Below are 15,423 nucleotides of genomic sequence, written 5' to 3' on the forward strand. Positions count from 1 at the left end.
GGCTCATGATTAGTCAGAGTATCAAAGGTGTTGGGAAGATTGCAGGAGAATGGGGTTGAGAGGGAAAAATAGATCAGCCATAATCAAATGCCAGAGTAGACTCGATGGGCCAATGGTCTAATTTTGCTCCTATGTCTTAAGGTCTTATGGCACTCCACTGCTCACATGCCTCAAACCAGAAAAACAAAGCAATGATGCAAGGTCTAGAATAGAGTAAATATGAGAGAGAAGTAGGCCTAGAGGGCACAACTACGTTGACTCCTTCCTCCAGGTCAATTTTACATTGAATTGTCTAGTTCACCTTGGATTCAGTTTGTGGAGGAGTGGTGAAATCTGTGAGCAGTTGATGTGATATATAAAATGAGTTAAGGTATGATTAATGAAAAATGGGGTCTTGACAATGGGCATATACTTGATGCTGTGTCTTTTCACTGCTCTCAGAGTTATGTCCCATTAGTACACGTGATGTGTGATTACAAGGATCACAGCAAATTGGTGTAAGGATAAACTGCGCAACATTTCATGTTCAGAGACTTGCATAGAGACAGCAAGATATACCAATTATGTCATGCCAAGCTGCCTCCATTTCACTGGACAGAAAACCTTCCTTGAGTGAGTGCACGTTAACTAAGTGAGGGCAAAGTGCATTTAAAGAAAATCTAGTCATTGTATGCCAAGTTTTTTTAGTTTAATTTAGAGATACAGCATGGGAAAAGTCCCTTTGGCCCACCGAGTCCACGCCGATCAGCGATCTCCATACACTAACACTATCCTACACACACTAGGGACAATTTACAATTATACCAAGCCAATGAAACTACAATCCTGTATGTCTTTGGAGTGTAGGACGAAACCGAAGATCTCGAAGAAAACCTACGCAGGTCAAGGGGGCTCGTACAATCAACCGTAGTCAGGATTGAACCCAGGTCTCCAGCGCTCTAAGGCAGTAGATCTACTGCTGCACCACCTAACATTTTGGACTGCGCTTCAAGATGTCTGGTATTTTGAGCTATACCACTGCAGTCATGAAGAAAGTACACAGACTAAGACGATAATGGCAGACAGTTTCGGCTGTGGGATAAACGTTGATTTAATAGTCAAACAGAAATTCCACTAGTCATTGAAGATTCAGCTATTGCTGTGGGTTCACTTGACAAGTCGTTCCAAGTCTTTTCTCCCAAATGTTGGGATTTTATTGCAAATATTTAACTCATGGCCAACAAGTTGTACAAACACTATGGAAAAAAGTTTAAAAATACACTCACGTTGCAAGAATCACAGAGATAAAGCATTCACATCAATCAGCTTAAAAATTAGTTTGGTGACCCATTATGGAAATGAAACATTATTTTCAATATAAAACACATTGGTACAAATTAATCTTATAGAACAATGATTCAAAGATATTAAAGAGTTTAAAAAAGACTCCAAATAGGCTCTCAACATGCACCATTGATGTGCATTATTATAATGCACCATGCAAAAATCCTACATGCACACAAATGTCCCTGGTCTACACTGTGCAGTGACATTCCACCTTATTCAGAGTAGAAGTCTCTTCATTCTTCACATTTAAACTAGTAGAAATTTGGGATAATCCGCACCACTCCATAGTAACACTGTACGTCTGAAGCTTTTCTGATTAAGTGACCATAGTTAGAAAAATTATAAATAAGTCCCTGTAAGTGACAAACCTATTACTGATTTATCGGGAGCAGGTCCCAGGTAGCAGATTACTCTGGGAGAAGACACCCCAATCATTGGCACATTCAGGAAAAGTCAGTTGTCACCTCACCACAGAAGGGAGAATACAAAACCTATTGGTAATTGAAAAAAAAAGGCACCAACTCCACTGGTACCTGAGAGAAAAGGTACCATATCTACTGGTACATGAGGGAGAAGGCCCCAACTCTGCTGGAACCTGAGGGAGAAGACACCAGCACTACTGGGAATCTAAGAGAAAGCGCCAACTCCACTGGTACATGAGATGGTACCAATTTCCACCGATAATTGCGAGAGAACGCGCCAACAATACTGGTTCTCGATGGAGAAGGCGCCAGCTTCACTGGTACTCAAGAGCAAAGGCACCAACTCTACTGGGACCTGAGGGAGAAGGTACCAACTAAAGATCCTATAGTGGAGCAAGATAGACCACTCCTGCTAAATGCAATGGGCTGACACGTAGTATGCAACGGAACGGAACGTGGGCGTTTTTTTCATCTATTTCCGTAACCGGACCCGACCTGACTCGCAGTGCAATCAACGTTGGGGGGGGGGGGAGACAGTTTGTGTTAATACATTTTATATTCTGAAAATGAGGAGAAGATTTTTACCAAATAACTTGTATTTTTTACGAGGATGTTTCTGTAACCGGCTTCCGTCTCCACACTATTATCCTATGGGATCTTTGGTGTGGAGACGGAAGCCGGTTATTGAAATGGGGCCTTAAATTACCCATGAATCTGCCCATGACCGTACTACGTGTTTTTCGTCGAGTGGACCCTCTTGCTCGCTATAGGATCTTTGGTGCCAACTCTGCTGGTAATTGAGAGAGAAGTTACCAACTCTACTGGTAATTGAGAGAAGGTGCCCCATCCACTGGTAATTGCGAAGGTACGATCTCCACTGGTAATTGGGAGAGAAGGTGCCAACTCTGCTGGTATCTGAGGGAGAATACACCCCCTTTACTGCTAATTGAGAGAGAAGGTACCAGCTCTGCTGGTATATGCGGGAGAAGGTACCATCTCTACTGGTAATTGAAAGAGAGGTACCTGATCTGCTGGTATCCGAGGGAGAACACACCAACTCTACTGGTAATCAACCGAGAAGGCAACAACTCTGCTGTTTACTGAGAAAGAAGGTACTAACTCTACTGGTACATGAAGGACAAGGCACCAACTCTGCTGGTAATTGAGAGAGAAGGCACCAACTCCACTGGTACCAGAAGGAGAATACAGCAACTCTGCTGGGACCCGAGGCAGGACCCCCCATATCACAGGCAGACACGCTACTATTGTACATGGGATCACATTGAATTTCACAAAGCAAGCAAAAGGTTGCTGGTTCTGCAGCTGCCGACTGCCCTTTGGCCGTTCTTCTCACGTGAGCCCTCCCTTGCATTAACATGCATCACCTTGCAGCATACATCCTTCCCAGCCTGGCAAAACACAGATCAATTGCATTCTCTGCCTCTTATACCTCTGTCCAGCCGTGATCTAAGAGTCAAACCTAACACCTTCTAGGCACCCACAACTCCGCATCACTTGACGCAACTTCTTCACACACGCATCAAATGGAGTCGATATGGCAGTTTATAACACTTGAAACAATTCTCCATAGCATGCAGTTTCTTTGATCATTTGTACAAAATCTCTGCGTATTGCAGAATTTTTTTAAAAAGTTGTTTAAAAAATGTTTCTACAAAAAGAGAAGTTCCATCTTATTTCCCTTTTTGTCAACTCTGGTCATTTTAATCAATGTTCCTTGTATTTGAGGGAAACTAAAGCGAGTGATCTCATCAGAGGGATTCTGTCAGCCAGATTACAATGCTCATTCAGAGAGAAGTCTCTGCAACCTGTCTCTGAGCAGATACCTCAGCGTCCTGACCAAACCAGAGACCATTTAAGAATAAATTCATGTAGAAAAATGGAGCTCTCTCTTAATGGAGGCAATGTTTTGCCATCACCATCTTCCTGAGCAAGCACGGGGTGCAAGGAGGTACCAAAAGGTCAGGGAAAGCTAAGAAGTAAGTCTCCTGCCATCTTCACAGAGCTACCTACAGGGAATGTACTGAGTACTATCAATCACTATCTTTAGAAAACGTTTCTTTTTTACCAGGTTTTGGGCAGAAGGATTCCTATCCACATTCTAGGATTCCCATCCGTAATTGGAAAATTCCCAATGTATTCTTGTGGTTCCTGTCCATAGTCCATGGTTCAGTCCTGGAGACTTTCTGTACACACTCAATGTACATGTCCAGGATTTGAGAGTTCCCATCCACAACATAAAGTTCCTGTCCAGTTTTAAATTCCCGTCCAGAGTTTCTAAATTCTGGTCCATAATCTGGGGTTTCTATCCAGGGTTTAATAGTTCTTCCCCTGGACTATACTCTAGATTTATAAAAAGCAAATCCTAGAGGAGCTGCAAAGCCAATTCCGACAATGCCATTAGTCTGCTGTGTCTTAATATTCCATTGAGCAAGTCAACGTCCATCACACTCCCGCAGTTACCCATTCGTCTGTAGTATCCAACGGGATATCAAGTGGCATTGGTATTGTTAATCCTGTACTGAATTCACTTTGTTCAACGTGATTCAGCCAGATAGAGATTAGGGGATTGTGGATGAGGGTGAATTCAGGGGATTGTGGAGGATGAATTCAGGGGATTGTGGTGGGTGAATTCAGTGGATTGTGGAGGGTTTTCAGGGGATTCTGGAGGTAGGTAAATTCAGGGGATTGTGGAGGGTTTTCAGGTGATTCTAGAGGTGGGTAAATTCAGGGGATTGTGGAGGAGGGTGAATTCAGGGGATTGTGGAGGTGGGTGAATTCAGGGTATTGTGGTGGGTGAATTCAGGGGATTCTGGAGGAAGGTAAATTCAAGGGATTGTGGAGGTGGGTGAATTCAAGGTATTGTGGAGGTGGGTGAATTTAGGGGATTGTAGAGGATGGTAAATTCAGGGGGATTGTGGAGGTGGGTGAATTCAGGGGATTGTGGAGGTGGGTGAATTCAGGGGATTGTGGAGGTGGGTGAATTCAGGGGATTGTGGAGGTGGGTGAATTAAGGGAAAGATTTGGCAGTGAATTCAGGAATGGTGAACTTGAGGGGGAATCAATTCATGAGGCATGTGATGGAGCAATAAATCAAGGTGAGAGTGTCAGGGAGGGTGGGAGCTCATGGTGAGGGGAGGAGGGGGTGGGGGGGTGGATTCTATTCAGGGCATATTGGTACGAAAGGTGGAATGACTAATCAGGTTGCTTCCCAGAGCAAACAGTGGATGGGATTGTCCCGGCATGTTCTGTCCCTGGCTAGGAACCTCGCATGACCACACACTAGTTTCATTCTCATTGCAGCAAGGTGTTTCTACAAATAAAATCAGTGCTTTGTTAAACAAGACATCACTGTCACAAGCTCAATCCATTGTTCCCACAGCCACCGGGGAATGGGGGAAGTGTAGGTGAGGAAGATTGTCTGCTCAGCAGGAATGTGCGTGTTCGTCATGTGTTGTAAGGAAAATGTCAAGCGCAGAATGCCTCGAAGGCTTCCTTCCCCCCACCAAGGGAATGTCAACAAAGTGCCGGTGGTTTCCATCAGTTTGAGTGTTAAAGTCTTGGACCCATCCATTTCAGGGTCCATTCTGTAGGTTCTAGTTTGACCAACTGCAATGACTTTTCCAGACTGATGCTCCAGCTGAGGAGTTAGAGGAATGGAGAGAGAAGGACAACATAAGGGAAATTCTGGGGATGCGAGAGGATTGGAAGTGAGGGTAGGGGAGAGATAGACACAAGAGCAGACAGGATCCAATGGGGAAGGGGGGGAAAAGAGAGGAACAAACAGCACAGAACCCTTGGATCTGAACTCAGGGCTCAAGCAAACCATCTACGACCCACATCAGGACAATTCTGTTTCAGTTTTCCCACAGCAGTGGAGCACGCCATTGCTGTTCACTTTCACTGGGCTGAAATCAAAACGATCTCCCACGTGCACAAAGATCACCAGAACTCAAGGCCGAGACCTCCTCCCATCACTCTCCAACTGTCTGCCAATGGAAGCCGAGACAGTGTGGTAACATGGTAACAGAGGGGCCGCTAACTCTGCCTCGTACCTCCTGCAAGGCCAGGGTAGGAAACGTACAGGACAAATCAGGAGATCAAAGCAGGAAGGATGGCCATAAAGATGTCCAGTGGCCTGCGGAGCATGTGCTTTGTGGATCACCTACAGCAGGAAGGCCGGTGCAGTGGAAGGATTGTTTTTGGGTTGTGTGTTTTTGGTGGGGGTGGGGAGGGTCGGGGAACAGGCCAACTGCTGCACTGTGTGCTTTACGGTCCTGAATCCCCCCTTCCTGCCGGCTGCTTCAGGTCCATCCTTCGCTCCACGGCCTGCAGTAGGCGCTCCGAGTACTGCTCCAGCAGAGCCAGCGTCTTCTCGTCTTCAAAGCCCTCCACCCCCGCTGGGGGACGGCCGGCCTGCCTCGACCTCTGGCCTGGCCCTTGGGCAGATAGCTCAGGGCCTGTTGCTGGCTGCTGGAGACAGTCCAGTTCCTTCCTCACAGAGGAAAACGTTTCATAGAGAACGGCTCTGATCTGGGAGCTCTCGGCCGAGGGGTCTTTGTCACTGGTCACCTGCAATGGATAAAAACGGACATAAGGAGCAGACCATCATCCCTTCCTAATCTCCACCATTCTAAAGATCATGGATGATCTTGGCCTCAGCTACACTTTCCTGCCCGATCCCAGAACGATTGTCCGCCTTCTTGCCCAAAGCAAGAATTTCATTGTCCTATCTGGGACATATGACAATAAACTCTCTTGACTTGAAAATGGACAGAGGATTCCAAGAGTCACAACCCTCTGAGAAAAAAAAAAATCCTCTTCTTTCTCCATCTTAAATGAGTGATCCTTATTCTGAAACCCTGCCCCCTGACGCTAGAGTCTCCCATGAGGGGGGTAACCCTCTCTGCATCCACTCAGCCCTCCCTTAAACCCGCTTACTTTTCAATAAGACTAATGGATTCTTCCAAACCCCCAAAGAGTCTAGAGACAGAAGCAACTATAGATGTAGACCCTCCCAACATGTATAGATCTAATGACTCATTATTTCTCACTTGAGGCGACAATCCCTTCATCCCAGGGATCAGCCCAATGAATCTTGTCTGAACTGTGAGTGTGGCCCTTTTTTAAAATAAGGGACCTACACCTGTACTCTGCACAGAAACAAGGAACTGCAGGTGCTGGTTTACGCAAAAGGACACAAAGTGCTGGAATAACCCAGCGGGTCAGGCAGCATCTCTGGAGAACATGGAGAAGAGATGTTCGGGTCAGGACCCTTCTTCAGACTCAGTGCTGTGGGCGTGGTTGTATCAACACCCCTCTGCAGTTGAAGCAAGGCGTAGACACAAGGGATAAGCTGTGTCAAGCTGGAAAGGGTACAGATAAGCTTTACGATGATGTTGCCAGGACTAGAAGGTCTGAGCTATGGGCAGAAGTTGAGCAGGTTTGGAGAGCATGAGGATGAGGGGTGATCTTATAGAGGCGTGTAAGATTATGAGGAATAGATCGGGTAGATGCACAGAGTCTCTTGCCCAGAGTAGGTGAATCGAGGAACAGAGGATAGAGGTTTAATGTGAAGGGGAAACGATTTAATCAGAATCCGAGGGGTAGCGTTTTCACACAAAGGATGGTGGGTGTATGGAACGAGCTGCCAGAGGAGGTTGAGGCTGGGACTATCCCAACATTTAAGAAACAGTTAAGACAGGTACATGGATGGGGCAGGTTTGGAAGGATATGGACCAAATGCTGGCTGGTGGGACTAGTATAGCTGGGACATGTTGGCCGGTTGGGGCCAGTTAGGTCGAAGGGCCCGTTTCCACACTGTATTACTCTATGACTAATTTTATTGTGTCCCTGAGGAGGGGAAACTGACAGGAACTGTGCCATCCCCACCAAAGGAATTAGCACTGCCCTAAGAACTGAACTGCATCTAACCATCCTGTAATGGTAAAACAGCTGCCACCCATCCTGGTACCCACTCAGGACACAACTGGCAATGGATAGCACTCACCATACGGTACAGGTTCAGGGCTCGCTGTAGACAACTCTGCAGCTCATTCACGAGGCATTTACAGCTCTGAAAACTAACTGCTGAACCTGCCAAGAAAACGAAAGGGGAATTCATATTAGGTACCGAAGAAACCTTTACACTGCAGCAGTGAATAATGGGAGAGGTCCTTCATGTTGCACTCTGCTGCACAGAATTCCCACATATTGAGCTACGAATCCACCAAAATGCAATTCATCCTTGCATTCTCTCATTTCCATCGAGTTTGTGTGCTGACAGACCTCGTCCCAATGTGAGCATCCCACCCCTTTTGCCCAACAGCCTGTTTCTACACTGCATCTCTAAACTAAACTACGCTAGGTGGACGAGGAAGGGCGAGTAAAAGAGTAGAGGAGAAAATAAATGGTGCCTTAAACTGGAAGCCTTGATTGCAAGAAAACTAGGGTAAAGCAAACTGGAGCAGGAGGAATCTGCAAATAACTTCAGACAGCACAGAAACTGGCCCTTCGGCCTACCAAGGCCATGCCAACCATCAACACAGTACAACTACGATGGTGGGAGACAGCTACAGTAATTCTACACTTCTCCCATTTTATTCTCTCCACTCACTTTCCAGGACTCATCTACACATCAGAGCCGTTTAGGTTTGCCAACTTTCTCACTCCCAAATAAGGGAAAAAAGATCAAAAGAGGGACAGATTCCCGACGGCAATTCATTGACCGACTCGGCCGTGGCTGGGTGAATGATGAGTTGGCCCGGGTGCTGGACTGCACACAAAGCCCAGCTGGTGGGCCAGCTGAGGAATTTTGGCCCACGCGACATTGCACGCAGAGTCCGGCACCCAATCCAACTCATGAACCGATGATCGGCCATGAGAAGGAGGGGTGGTGGCGTCGGTGGTAAGTGAAGATCCGAAGGTCGGACAACTGGACGGGCTGCCGGCCGACGGGGCCAAGTTAGAGGCACTGCTGCTGCACTCCATGGGCTGCACTACATCGGGACAGGTGAGGCGGGGCCAGACACAACACTCCGACCCGACAGTCCCCTCAACCCGGGTAGTAGCAGTCAAATATGAGATAAGGGCGGTCCCATATGGGACAAACCAATTTAGCCCAATATACGGGATGTCCCGGCTAATATGGGACAGTTGGCAACCCAAGAGCCAATTCACAATGTCTAATTCACCTCCTAGCTCCAGGAAGCGGGAGGAAGCTGGCATTGAAGGATTCAGAAGGGCCTGCTCTGCAATGGACACGTGCATCCATCAACTGAGTCATGGAGGCAAAAAACGTCAACAAAGTCAAACTTCACAATACTGGAAAAGGGAAAGGGGAAAGGCTGGGGCTCCATTCATACCTGGCTCCTTTGCAAAGGTCTTCTCAGTCAATGACGGAATGGTTGCTGTTATGGCTGCAGCTACTGCCTGGCTACTTGTTGCTGGATATTTGAGTGAAGCATCCAAGGCTTCTTTCTGCAGCCTGCCACACCTGGGTGCAGAAGGACAAAGGGAAGAGGCCGGCTGACGGGGAGATTTAACGGACATCCCCACTTGCGGCTCATGTGGACCTTGTGCGGAGGAGGGCTGTGGTGTTGACGGAGTGGCTGCCTCCTGCCCGGGTGTACACGCACTGTCCCCCTTTCTCTCCATTATGTCTCTATGTGTGTCGGACCCATCGGCCAGGAGGGACCTCCATTTTGTTCCTCCTGATAAATCCGGCAATCTGAAGGGCTCAGTGATGCAGGGAGTCTTCGATTTGATCGGTGATGAGAAGGAAGTCCAGGAAGGTCTGTCAGGCAGTGATTTGGGGAGATCGAGGAACAAGTTAGCCCGTGTGCCAAGAATTAATTTAGGTTGAGAGTTACTAGTCGGGGAAATTGATGAGCTTGTGGGTTGCTGGAGCAGTGGCTTGGAGCCCACGGACTCCCTCCAGTTCTGCCTCATCGCCTCCTGTCTGTGAGAGATCTCGCTCTCGACATCCACGTTAACCGAAGGCGAAGTCCTGGGTGACAACTCCAGAGGTTGTCCGTCAGCCCCGCTCTCCCCAACGGACGTATCCTCACCATTCCCGGCGAAGTTCAAGCTGTCTCCCATTGAAACACTGCGGGACATTTTTGCCATGGAGCTGGTAGTCGGGTTCATGTAAGACTTCTGTTTCGCGCTCTTTCCTTGCCCACTCTCCTTTGCCAGTAATGGCGATGGGACATCCACCTTGATGGCAGCAGGAGGCAGGGTCCGTCGCTGGTTGGCCCTGGTGTCCTTGTCAGGAAGGGTCGATGAATGAGAGTGCACCTTCGCAGAAGTGACCGCAGATGTCCCACTCATCATGTAAACTAAACAGGACAAACACAATGGTATTCATAAGGTCATAAATAAAAGGATCAGAATTAGGCCATTTGGCCCATCACCTCTACTCCGCCATTCAATCATGGCTGATCCGTCTCTCCATCCGATCCCCATTCTCCTGCCTTCTCCCCATAACCCCCGACACCCGTACTAATCAAGAATCTATCTATTGCTGCCTTAAAGATATCCATTGACGGCCTCCACGGTCTTCTGTGGCAAAGACTTCCACAGATTCACCACCCTCCGATGACAAAAATTCCTCCTCATCTCCTTCTTAAAGGTACGTCCTTTAATTCCAAGGCTATGTCCTCTAGTCCTAGACTCTCCCACTAATGGAAACATCCTCTCCACATCCTCTCTATCCAAGCCTTTCAATTAATTAAAAAAACAGAAATGACCAAGGGCTGTGCCACTGAACCAATCTCATTGTTGTTCCTCCCACTAGTGCATGGGCTTGCACTATGTTCTAGCATTAGCCAACCTCTCTCCCATGACAGAAGCTTTACTCACTCAGCCTAAGACCAGTGAGGCCGCTATACCATACGATTCTCATCAGGTCAATGGTGATCTTTCTGCAAGGGCTGTGCTCTTGATCGCAGGAGATCTAGATCAATACAGGACCTGGTCACCATGACTGATCCTCATCAGTACAGCACCTTCAGTGCCGAGAGATCGGCGTCAGGGTAACTCACTTCATTTGTTCAGGAGTCTCTCTGATGGAGGATCCTTGGGAATTTCTCTTTGTATTGAAACCTTTTGTCTATCATCTCCTCTTTATCAACACTCCTCAGCTAGATGAGCGAGATGACTAAAACTTTAGCATCAGTCGGTCTTGAGAATTAGCCACCGCCAAGACCCATAAGAATGCTCATCCCATTGCTACACAGCAGTGGGCTGAGCTTTGCAATGGGAGCCTTGGCAATGGCCAATTCTTGAGCATATCAATGCATTTTATCCTTTTCAAAATTATTTGCAACACCATTCTCATGACTGCGACTCTCCGAGGCACATCTAAACATGAGAGTTTCTGTCTGTAATTCTTCTTTTGGATGGAGTCAAATTAAGAGCTTTTTTTTGTGGCATTTGGACACCCATACAGACAAGTTCCTGATTCTCTTTGGTGCAAACATTTCCAGCATTGTTCTCTTCCTTACCTTCGTGAATCAAGTCGTGGACGGATTGGGATTTTCGGATGGACGGACTAGGGGAGACGACCGGACTGGGGAGTGCCGAGGACGACTGTACTTTCACTGGTGCCGCCAACACTTTCCGCGTCTCCAGAGCCAGGCTTCGTTTCCTCTGGGTGTGCGTCGTTCGGGCATTTGCAGGAACAACACTGCATTCCGTTCTGGGTGAGGCTTTCGCTGCGGAGTTACCTGGGGCTGAGTTCAACACTGAAAACAGTTTTGCCACGAGCTGTCGAGAAGGAGAAGGTAAACAAGGTGATATCTTGGCAGAGATGCTCACAGTAATGAGCTTCAGCAACACTTCCAAACATTGACTTTACCAAATCTTCCTACGTTGTGTAACATGAACTGTTGGCACTCAATGCTAGAACGGGAACAAATTAATCTTAACCTACAAACAATGCTCTATAAATACACCTCTTACAAACACTAGTTTGAGCGGCGCGGTGGCGCAGTGGTAGAGTTGCTGCCTTACAGCGCCAGAGACCCGGGTTTCATCCTGACTATGTGTGCTGTCTGTGCGGAGTTTGTACGTTCCTCCCATGGGTTTTCTCCAAGATCTTCAGTTTCCTCCCACACTCCAAAGACGTACAGGTTTGTAGGTTTTGGCTTGGTATAAATGTGAATTGTCCCTCGTGAAGTGTAGGATGTGCGGGGATCGCTGGTCGGTGCGGACTGGGTGGGCCGAAGGGCCCGTTTCTGCCCTGTATCTCTAAACTAAACCATACTAGCTGGACGAGGAACAATGAGCAAAAATGGTGGGGAGAAAATAATTGGTGTCTTAAATTGGAATCTTCACTTGCAAGACAACTAGGGTAAAGCAAAGAAGGACTGGAGCAGGAAGAAGCAGCAAAGTCATACAGCATAGAAACTGGCCCTTCGGTTTGTAGGTTATTTGGCTTGGTATAAATGTAAATTGGCCCTAGTGTAGGATAGTGTTAATGTGCGGGGATTGCTGGACGATGCCTACTCGGTGGGCCAAAGGGCCTGTTTCCCTGCTGTATCTCTAAACTACAACCGAACTGAACTAAACTAGTGCGTGGTCTGCATATTGCTTCTGTGAACAACCTTTCACATTACCAGTGCATCTGCTAGTTCAAACAGAGGACACATTTTAATGAATAGAATAATAAACTCAGAGGTCAATTGGCCCATCGTGCCTGTGCAGGCTCTTTGTAGGAGCTATTCAATTAGCTTGCTCTTTCCCCATGGCCCTGTAACTTTTTATCTTTCATTATTTATGCAATTAACCTCCAGAAGCTTCTACTAAATCTTTCAGGTGGCCTACTTCAGATCACAACCACTCACCAAAATGAATAACCTCTCCTTATCCCCTCCCATTTACCTTAAATATTGCATTTGCCACATGGGCCAAGTTTCACTTTATTTACTCAGCACAAAACCCAGCATCATTTTCAGCACCTGTACTAAATCGTTCCGTCTTCAGCTTCCAGGTCTCTCCATGTAAACAAAGTCTCTTAACCCTGGTGATATTTGAGTAAATCTGCACTTCATGCTCTTGAACCAGCATGGTGGCGCAGTGGTAGAGTTGTCACCTTACAGCGCAGGTGACCCGGGATTGATTCAGACTACGGGTGCTGTTTGTACAGAGTTTGTTCGTTCTCTCCCGTGACCGCGTGGGTTTTCTCCGAGATCTTCCGTTTCCTCCCACACTCCAAAGACGTACAGGTTTGTAGGTTAATTGGCTTGGTATAAATGTAAATTGACACTAGTGTTGGCCCTAGGACGGTGTTAGTGTGCGGGGATCACTAGTTGGTGCGGACTTGGTGGGCCAAAGGGCTTGTTTCTGCACTGTATCTCTAAACTAAACAAAACTAAACTAAAACCGAGGCAGAATCAGACGTGATGACTTAAATAAGTACAACAGGCCCTTCAGCCCACCATTCATGCTGACCATCAACCACCTAGTTATTGTTGATCCTACATTAATTCTCTTTTCCTTCTCCCCACATTCCCATTAACTCCCCCTGATTACACTAACCATCCTCACACCAATTTACAGCAGCCAATTATTTATTTGTAAGTGTATTCTGTGTAAGTGTATCCCAGTTTTATGCAAGGTTGATATTTGTGGTGTTGTGAGTTCAATGATGGGATAGGATAAGTGAAAGACTGGATGCGAATGTCTAGCATTAGCTAGAGTGGATGAACCATCTGCAGTTTCCTTTATTGACTAGATACTGATAGCATAGATGGTGAGATCAGGTATTGTGGGAGGATAACAACTGTTGAGCCTTCCAAAGGTGTCGTGAGTCTAACTCAATGAAACACCAGTGTAGGGAGGGTCCCACTTGATAATCCCAATGATATACTTGCATCTACACAATCAGCTTTTTTTTAAAAAATGTGCTTGTAGGCAGCTGATTATTGCATATGGAGTTAGTTATTGTTCTTAGCACAAGTTGGTATAATCAGTTTAGATAGTACAGGTACTTTGGCTTTGGGCTTCCTTTTCTTGGTTGAGCGCTTATCCTGGTGTTAGAGCACGTACTTTGTGTTTTAACTGTAATCATCCCAACCTGCATGTCTGGAGAACCCAGAAGAAATCCCCATGGTTACAGGGAGTATGTGCAAACTCCACACAGAAAGCAACCGAGGTTAAGATCGAACTGGATCCCTGGCATTGTTAGGTAGTGACTCAACAAGCTGCACCATGATGCTGCCCCAACATCAGGTTTGGGTGTTGAATGTTGATCAGGGTCAGAGGAGAAATTACCTCTTTCCAATAGGCACAAGGTCATAAGGTCATGTGATAGGAGCAGAATGAGGCCATTCGGCCCATCAAGTCTACTCCACCATTCAATCATGGCTGATCTGTCTCTCCCTCCTGACCCCATTCTCCTGCCTTCTCCCCATAACCTCTGACACCCGTACTAATCAAGAATCTATCTCTGCCTTAAAAATATCCATTGACGGCCTCCACAGCGTTCTGTGGCAAAGAATTCCACAGATTCACCACCCTCTGACTAAAGAAATCCCTCCTCATCTCCTTCCTAAAGGAACGTCCTTTAAATCTGAGGCTATGACCTCTAATCCTAGACTCTCCCACTAGTGGAAACATCCTCTCTGTCCAAGCCTTTGACTATTTAATGAGGTTCCCCCTCATTCTTCTAAACTCCAGCGAGTACAGGCCCAGTGCCGTCAAATACTCATCATAAGTTAAACCACTCATTCCTGGGATCATTCTTGTAAACCTCCTCTGGACCCTCTCCAGAGCCAGCACACCCTTCCTCAGATATGGGGCCCTAAATTGCTCACTATACTCCAAATGCGGCCTGACCAGCGCTTTATAGAGCCTCAGCATTACATCCCTGTTTTTGTGTACAAGCCCTCTTGAATCAAATGCTAACAATGCGTCGAGTCACGTGACAATAAAGAGTGGGAGCAGGCTTTCAGCACACCAAGCATCAAGCACTCAATTTCATACAAACCTTATACTAACCCATTCAATTCTGCCTGGACTAGATTCTACCAGTCATCTACATCCTAGTGGCACAGTACATTGCCAATGAGCCGACCAAACCACTGGTTTTCAAGAGGTGAAAGGAATGGGAAGAAACCCATGCAATCACAAGGAGGACTACAAACTCCAGTCAGAGAGCATCGGAGGTTAGGATTGAACAAGGCTCTCAGGAGCTGTGAACCAGCGGTTCTACCAGCTGTGCCACTGTGGTGAAGAAAGAGGATGGGGAAAGGTCATTGTAATCCAGTGCTTACTTCATCTGGTTGTTTCTGATCATCATTTTGATATTTTACTGCTTCCTCTTGTCTCTGGAGCTGAAGCTTGCCGCTCTCACTCTGCACTGTGTAGATATCCGCCTCGTCCAACGCCGAAGTAGGAAATGTCAAGTAACCGGCTCCCAACTCGCCATTCTGGAGGAACCTGGAAGTATGTGTTGGTGAATTCCTGAAATGACCACAAAATCAACAGTGTGAAAATAGCATTTTGGAAAATTCACAATCAAAAGAGGAATGATGAGCCTGATTGTGGACTCCTACATATCGGCGAGACCAAGTGCAGACTCGGAGATCATTTCACTGAACACCTTCACTCAGTCCGCCTAGGCCGACACAATCTCCCTGTTGCTAAACACTTT

General features: G+C 46.8%; 1 protein-coding gene across 1 annotated transcript in view; it reads right to left on the bottom strand.

The window, feature by feature from the left end:
- Window positions 1–1,072: 1,072 nt before the first annotated feature.
- Window positions 1,073–15,423, bottom strand: part of mapkbp1 (mitogen-activated protein kinase binding protein 1) — a 218,912-nt gene continuing 204,561 nt past the window's right edge. Inside the window, exons 27-31 of the mRNA XM_055640984.1 lie at window positions 15,044–15,233; window positions 11,273–11,534; window positions 9,131–10,105; window positions 7,777–7,862; window positions 1,073–6,338 (exon numbers count right to left, since the gene is read on the bottom strand). Of these exons, the coding sequence (XP_055496959.1) occupies window positions 6,036–6,338; window positions 7,777–7,862; window positions 9,131–10,105; window positions 11,273–11,534; window positions 15,044–15,233 (1,816 nt within the window). The 3' untranslated portion in view covers window positions 1,073–6,035. The remainder of the gene's footprint in view (window positions 6,339–7,776; window positions 7,863–9,130; window positions 10,106–11,272; window positions 11,535–15,043; window positions 15,234–15,423) is intronic.

This window comes from Leucoraja erinacea, chromosome 9 (assembly GCF_028641065.1).
Source record: "Leucoraja erinacea ecotype New England chromosome 9, Leri_hhj_1, whole genome shotgun sequence".
Taxonomy (NCBI): domain Eukaryota; kingdom Metazoa; phylum Chordata; class Chondrichthyes; order Rajiformes; family Rajidae; genus Leucoraja; species Leucoraja erinaceus.